The 8,162-nt window shown below is 36.8% G+C and overlaps 2 protein-coding genes across 2 annotated transcripts; one reads left to right on the top strand and one right to left on the bottom strand.

Annotated features, from left to right (window-relative positions):
• Positions 1–2,087: 2,087 nt before the first annotated feature.
• Positions 2,088–6,622, bottom strand: LOC127745546 (uncharacterized). The gene is made up of 3 exons (XM_052258343.1): positions 6,559–6,622; positions 4,097–4,522; positions 2,088–2,322 (listed from the first exon to the last, which is right to left on the bottom strand). Exons 1-3 carry the CDS (start codon positions 6,620–6,622, stop codon positions 2,234–2,236), a joined length of 579 nt encoding a protein of 192 aa, XP_052114303.1. The 3' UTR covers positions 2,088–2,233.
• A 202-nt stretch (positions 6,623–6,824) lies between these two features.
• On the top strand, positions 6,825–7,640 carry LOC107479586 (uncharacterized). The gene has a single exon (XM_016099714.1). It carries the CDS (start codon positions 6,825–6,827, stop codon positions 7,638–7,640), a length of 816 nt encoding a protein of 271 aa, XP_015955200.1.
• The last annotated feature ends 522 nt before the right edge of the window (positions 7,641–8,162 follow it).

The raw sequence follows: 8,162 nt of genomic DNA, 5'->3' as shown, positions 1-8,162 counted from the left end.
ACTAACATAGCCTCTGAGCCCTTCGCTAGAATTATTGGCACTCATTTTTACCAATAATGCTGCTCCTTGTCCCTCTTTCCCACGTTAATGATCCACGTTAGTGTAACTAATGTGGCCCTTTACGTAGGCATGCCAAAGCTCAAGGGCATTAGTGACACTCACATTTGTCACTAACGCTACAAAACCCCCCTCTTCCACGTTAATGGTCCATGTTAGTGGTGTTAACGTGGCCATTAATGTGGGTCTTCCTTTGCTTTGCTAAAGTTAGTGGCGTTAACATTGCCACTAACTTTCCATACTCTCCTTCTTCAAAGTTAATGCCATTAATGTTCCCACTAACGATGGGGCTTCTCCTCTCTTTCACGTTAGTGCCCACATTAGTGGTGTTAACGGGGCCGCTAACATGGGTCTCCTTGCCCTTCGCTCAAGTTAGTGGCGTTAACGTTGCCACTAACGTTCCAAACTTTCCTTCCTTCCTCGTTAATGGCCACGTTAGTGGCACTAACGTAGCCACTAACGTGGCTCTTCTCTGCTTCTTGTTACCTAAAATCAATCAAACAAAGTGCATCAAAGTCTTGCTCTTAATCATGAGATCATGCATCATCCATTTTATCATTCAATTCATGCATAATTCTTATGAAATCATTCAAAATTCACAATGTTTGCTTGAATCATGGTATGATTGCATTTTCAACCAAATACTTGCTTATTTCCTAAGAAAATGCATGAAACCAACCTAAAGCATACAAAAAATGGCTAGTAAAACTAGCCAAGATGCCCTGGCATCATGAGATTCAGATCAGGATCTCAGTAGCAAAACAGAATTAGAAAATTGCAGAAGAATCAAAACAGCAAGAAAACTTAGATCAATTCTGAAATCCTAAAAAGAAATTGACAATTTCAGTGAAGTAACAAAATCAGAAAGAAGAAACTGCAGAAGAAAGAACGAAACAGAAAAGAAAATTTAGATCAGATTTCTAATTCTTAGAACTATAAAAAGGAAAAGTAAAAGATGATTCTCAGATGAAGAATTTCAGTAGTGTTCTTAAATCTCAGTTCAGGACCCAAAACAGAAAATAAAAGTTGCAGAAGAGAAAATAAAACAGAAAGAAAACTTAGATCTGATCCCAATTCTAGAACTCTCGAAAGGAAAACCTAAAAGAGAAAAGCCAAAAAGAAGGTCCTTATATCTAATCTTTGACTCTAAAATTCTAAAAGGAAAATTTTAAAGAGAGCAAAAAAGTTCCTTCTCAAATCAAATTTGTTCCTATTTATACACTTTCTATTTCAGTCATCAAAACTTGGAGTGGGCTTTTGTTGGTTTGGCCTTATATAAAGTGGGTCAGGATGCATGCTTGCTCCCAGGGGAACACTCAGTTCACAAAATGAGCTCAGCGTTTGTTTTTCCTTGCGTGCTACTTTGGTGCGCAAATTTCCTTACTAGGGCTCCCTTAGTGAGCGCTACGTTGCTTTGTTGAGCGTTGCACACACTACAACAAATAAGGGTTTTCGTAACGGTCGAAAACCGTTGCCATAGATCGAAAAACCGTTGCTAAAACTTTAGGCAACACTTCAGTAACGGTTTTTGACCTGTGGTATATGCGGCGTTGCCAATGCTCATAGACATCGGTTTTTTACCTAAGGAAACGGCAACAAAAAAAACCGTTGCCATAGTTACTAGCATAGACAACGGTTTTAACAACAAATTTTAAACAACAGTTTAGAACCATTACTGGATAGGCAACGGTTTATTACCGTTCTCTTGCATGACGTAATGGTTTAAAACCATAACTGGATAGACAACGGTTTTAAACTGTTGTAATTTTGTTATTCACAAATACAACAGTTTAAAAGTGTTGCCTTTGGTGGTTTTTTTTTTTTTTGCAACAATTTTAGTACTATTGCCATTTTGTAACTACCTTTAACCACGGTTTAAACACCATTGTCTTTGACAACTTTTGACAACGGTATTTTCTAATTATATATTTTTTTATTTACAATAGTTTTCTCATATTACATTGAAATTAATATTCCAACTAATTTTTTGTGTCAATAGATTAATATTCCAACTATTTGAATCAAATCACTAAAAAAAACTAATTAAACATTAGATTTATAACGTATTCTATAAGATTCATACATATTTGTGACCTATAAAAAAATTTTTAGAGGTCAAATAAACTAAGATACTTTAAAATCACATAATAAAAGTCTAAGTCATAACAATATCTAATCATAAACAAAAGAGATTTGAGCTTCTTTGCATCCTTAATGCTTTTACCACAGCTCCCACTACAGCAACAACCCAACCACTCAATGAACCTGCACAACACAACCCAGGGGAAAAAAAAGAAAAAAAATATAATCAGAGTATTATAGATACCTCAAAAAACTAAACTTAATTGCACAAAATGAATGACAAATATACAAATTAAACAAGAGCAAAACCACAAGCTAGTAGGGTCATCCCCATATTTCCAAACAACCACAAAGTCCCAGGCTTTGGCCTCAACAAAGGGCCTAAGCGACTCTAAAACTGCAGAATCACTCATTGTTTCTTTCTTCCTATGAATATAATGCAGCCTTTGGTCACTTATTATTATATATATAGTAAGCTGATACAAGTTTTAACGGTTTCACAATTTCATAAACACATGGTGTGCACGACAATTTTCCAGACCAAATAATTGGGTGGGACAAGTGTATCATTCTATTCAATTCAAATATATATCTGATATGTATATATATATAGTGTGAATCCTGCTCCTGCAAGAAAATCGGAGCACAGAAGAAAAGAAAAAAGCAAGTTGTTTTATACTGACATGTCATGGCAAGTGTGTATAAAGTTTCAAGAAGTTGCAGTGAGAGCAACCCACAACTGCACAAGCACAAGCACATCTACTCTTAACCAATGAAATTATAAATTAACCTTCGAGACATGTCTCAATTAACTTAATGAGTGTTTTCGAACATATTTTAAGATATTAGTAGGGATCTTCCAAATAAAAACACAAAAATATTGACAGAAATTATGCTAAAGTTATTATAAATTAAGCTATCTTAGGACAAAACACAAAAATATTAACAAACATAAACTTGTTTGAAGAAAGAGACAGATACATCATACATGGATATAAATAGAGACATGACGATTTTGTCTTATCTCTATCTCCTTTTTTATATTTTCTGCCGAGAAACTTAGCAAACTTGGAGTTAATGGTGGAACATATACCTATTCGGCCAATGAATGTTGTGTCAACTAGTGGAGCAATAGGATCAGCTGTCAAAGCCATAGCAAAAGGCACTGCAGTTGAAAATATTTTCCAACCAAGGTTGTTTGCTTTGAAAACAAGTCTACAGTAAGAAGAAAATAAAAAAGAGCTTTGAAAACAAGTCTACAATAAGAAGAAAATAAAAAAAAGTCAAGAATTACACCTGTAGAAGAGAAATAATGAAGTAACAATGAAAATAAGTAACTGGTATCCCTAAATAAACTGCAAATTGGAATTCTGCTCCCATCTTGTGCTGAAATGAGTTTGTCAGCCATATCAAGGAAGCCAAATTAAGTTTTCTACTTATGAAACCAACATGAAGAGTTGTCGTTAATAGGGCCACTAAAATGATACTAGATACCAGAATTCCCATATATATATGATTTAATACTGGCCTAAAAATCAAAGCATAGTATCAATGATCAAGGAACAGTTATAACAAGTTGATAGAGCAGGTGGAGGTGCTTGAAAGTATAACAACCAAGTAAATTTCAGTTGCTGCTCTGATATCCACCTAGCCATAATTTATGTATGGAAAATTGCAGAAAGTAGCCCAACCAAAAATCAAGAACAAATTAGAAATTATAACAAAAATCAGAATGCAAACACTAAATAATAGCACAGAAGTGAATCAAAACCAAAAACAGCATAACAATAAATTACTGAATCAATAACAAATTAAATGCAAAAAATAGCAACAACTATCAGAACAGAAACCAGTGACAGGCAGTGACCAAAACAGGCAGCATTATACCAAATCTATATTCAAATCAAAACAGAAACCAAATTAATTAAACTCACAGAACAAGAGACACTTGAGTTACCTAAACAGAGGTTGAGCCACAATGAAGAGGCAGAGACCAGTGACAGGACAAGATTCAGAAGCAGTGACGTCCAGAGAGACGACGGCGTCATAGCAGAAGCTTCGATGGCGGCAGCTCGCGGAGACAGGGACGCTCCTCTGTGACGGCGACGACGGTTCTGGCGCAGACTCCACGAACGGCGACGACGAGGGTTCCCTCCCTCCTCGCGTTTGGCCTCTCTCTCTCCCCTCATGAACTTTGCACGCCTCTGTCTCTCTTGCCTTTGTGACCGGCGGCTAGGTGGCAACACGGCGGCGGCGATGGGCTGAATGGTGACGATGTGACGGCGGCTCCCTCTCTTCCTCTCTTCGTCATCTTTGTATGTGTGTGGTGTTATGTGTGTGGTGTGTGTTATGTGAAACGGGGGGAATCTGAGGGTTATGGCCACTGTGTGTAATAGAATTAGGGTTAGATAAAAATTAGAGTTAGGTTAGGATTTGATTTGGAAATTTTTGGATTAATTAGAGTAGGATAATTTTAATAAAATTAAGGTATAAAGTATTAATTTAAATTTATAATTTAAATATAGAAAAATATTTAATAATATTTGTTATTTATTTATAACAATAATTTTTGAGTTTTCTACTAAGTTAATATTTATAGAGAACTATTTTTATATGTATCTTTTAATTTGCATAATTATTTAAATATTAAAAAATTGTTGCTTAATAAAAAACTTATTGTAATGGTTATAAAATCATTCTTTAAAATAGTCAAAGAGAACGGTTTTATTTTATTGCTATAGCTTAATGAAAAATTAAACTTCAACAGCAACACTATAAAAATCGTTGTCTAAAATCATCTAAGGGAACAGTTTTAAAGTGTAGTAACTTTGGCAACGGTTTTTAAGCGTATTTTTTGTATAATTATTTAAACAACATTAAAAAACTGTTGCTTAAAATAAAATTCTAGTAACGGTTATAAACCGTTCTTTAAAATAGTCAAAGAGAACGGTTTTATTTTGTTGCTATAAAATAATGAAAACTGAACTTCAATAGTAACACTGTAAAAAGCTGTTGTCTAAAACTATTTAAGAAAACGGTTTTAAGGCGTTGCCGATTTTGGCGTTGCTAAAGCCCATATTTGTTGTAGTGACCTTACGTGCTTCTTTGGTGCGCAAATTTCTTTACTAGCGCTCTCTTAGTGAGTGCCAAGTAAACTTAGTGAGCGCTCCTCAACACGTACGGACAGCAAAAAGCTTGCTTCCAAGCTGAAATTCCCCGAAAACGCTCCCTTAGTGAGCATAGCGCTCCCTTAGTGAGCGTAGCGCTCCCTTTGGAAATGAGCACCAGCCATGTTTTCTATTGAGCGTGGCGTTCCTTCTCTGAACGTAACGCTTTACTGTTTGCTTCCCTCTTTCTTCATTTCTTCACCTAAAAGCAATCAAACAAGCAATCAAAGTCTCACCAAAATCACAAGGTCCTTGCACCATTCATAAAATCAATTAATTCTTGCATAAACCTAATGATTTTATATAAAATAAATGATGTTTGATTGACTCAAAATAATCATGAAATTCCACTCCAACCACTTACTTATTGTGCAAGAAAGTGCACAAAACCTAATGAAACAATTGAAAAATTCTTGTAAAACTAGCATAAGATGACTTGTCACCATACAGCTGCATATTTTCTATGAAGGATTGTCTCAAGAGTCAAAAAAGGCCTTAGATTACTCTTCAGAAGGCTCTCTCAATAACAAGAAGACAATTGAAGAGGCCATATACATGATAGAAATTGTGGCTAATAATGAGTATTTCTGTGCCTCCGATAGGAACCCAAGAAGGGGAGTAATAGAGCTAAACTACATGGATGCTCTGCTGGCTCAAAACAAGATGATCACAGTTCAACTAGTAGCTCTAACCAAGCAAATGGGGAAGAATTAAGTTTCAGCCATCAATTCTCAAGCACCTATGCAAGAAGGAGATAGTCCAGAAGTTGAATGTGAATGGAAGCAAGCCAACTATGTGAATAATTTATCTAGACAACCATATGATCCCAATGCTAAAACCTACAACCTAGGTTGGAAGAACCACCCAAATTTTGGGTGGAAAAACCAACAAAACCATACCCAAGACCACAAACCATACCACTCTAAGCAGTACAACAACCCTAACCATCAATCTAACAATCATAGATCCTACATATAATGCCCCCTATCACTCCAACCAACAATCACACAGCAACCATTCTCAAAATGTATCATCCTCAACCCCACAACCATGTGATGACGATGGCAATTTCACAAGATTGGAAGCTATGATGGCACGGTTAGTAGGGGATATTGCTACTATTGCAGAGAGACAAGTACAAGATAAAAAAAGATAAATGCAATCCAAGAGGAGGCTAGATCTAACATATAGAACCAAGGGGCAGCAATCACAAAATTGGAATAACAACTTGGATACCTATCCAAGCAGATACCAGTGCCTACAAATACATTCCTCAGTAATACCATGGCCAATCCAAGAGGGGAATACAAGGCCATCATACTAAGAAGTGGGAAGGTGGTGAAGAAGACATCCTCAAGCCACAACATACAAGAAGAAAAGGCTGCAAATGACTGAGAAATCAAGGAGGAAGAAGAGGTACATACTCCATCTCCACCAAAGCAAGTCTTGAAGCCCTATGTATCAAAAGCACCATATCCACAAAGGCTGAGAAAGGATGGGAAAGATAGCCAGTTTTCTATGTTTTTGGAGGTTTTTCAGAAGCTTCAAATTAACATACCTTTTGCTGAGGCACTAGAGCAAATGCCACTCTATGCCAAGTTCCTAAAAGAGCTCATGACAAAGAAAAGAAACTGGAGAGAAAAAGAAAATGTAGTGCTCACAGAAGAATGTAGTGCCATTATACAAAAGAAGCTTTCCCAAAAGATGAAGGATCATGGCAGCTTTCAAATCCCCTGCATCATAGGGGATATTAGCATTGAAAAAGCATTATGTGACTTAGGAGCTAGCATCAACCTTATGTCCTTGGCCATGATGAAGAGAATGAGAATTGAAGAGGCCAAACCAACAAGAATGGCACTTCAACTAGCTGATAGGACATTAAAATTTCCCCTTGGAGTAGTGGAGGACTTGTTGGTCAAGGTGGGAGAATTTATCTTCCCAGATGATTTTGTGGTGCTTGACATGGAGGAAGAGGCTAATGCATTAATCATAATAAGGAGGCCATTCTTGGTAACATCTGGGGCTATAATTGATGTACAAAAGGGAGAGTTGGTCCTAAGACTGCATGAAGAGAAGATGGTGTTCAATATTTTTACTGCCATGAGTTATCCAAAGGAATCCATTGGAGAGTTCATGATGGTAGACACAATGGCAAAGCTGGTTCAAGGAGTCCTAGAAGAAGATCAATGTGAAGAAGCAATGGAGCAAGATCAACAAACATCATGTGGTGAACTACCACAAGAAATCATAGAAGGCTCAATCATGCTAGACAAGGCAAACAAAGAGAAAGTGGAAGCACCGAAGCTGGAGTTGAAAACCCTACCCCAAGCTTGAAGTATGCTTACTTGGGGAGCAATGATACATATCCAGTAATCATCAACTCAAGCTTAAGTGAAGAACAAGAAGAGGAGCTTATCAATGTGTTGAGGCAACACAAGGATGCCATAGGGTGGACACTTTCAGATTTAAAGGGGATTAGCCCTTCAATGTATATGCATAAAATTCTTCTTGAGGAGGATGCCAAGCTCTCAAGACAGCCAAAAAGAAGGTTGAATCCATCAATGAAGGAAGTGGTGCAAAAAAAAGTGCTGAAGTTATGGCAAGCAGGGGTGATTTACCCTATCTCAGACAGCCCTTAGGTGAGCCCTGTTCAAGTAGTTTCTAAGAAAGAGAGAATCACAGTTATGCCAAATGAAAGAAATGAATTGATACCAACAAGAACAGTGACTGGATGACACATGTGTATAGACTACAGAAAGCTCAATGAAGCCACAAGGAAGGACCATTTTCCTCTATTATTCATGGATCAAATGTTGGAGAGGCTTGCTGGAAAGGAGTACTATTGTTTCTTGGATG

This window comes from Arachis duranensis, chromosome 3 (assembly GCF_000817695.3).
Source record: "Arachis duranensis cultivar V14167 chromosome 3, aradu.V14167.gnm2.J7QH, whole genome shotgun sequence".
NCBI lineage: Eukaryota > Viridiplantae > Streptophyta > Magnoliopsida > Fabales > Fabaceae > Arachis > Arachis duranensis.
This window is presented reverse-complemented; position numbering and strand designations above follow the sequence as displayed.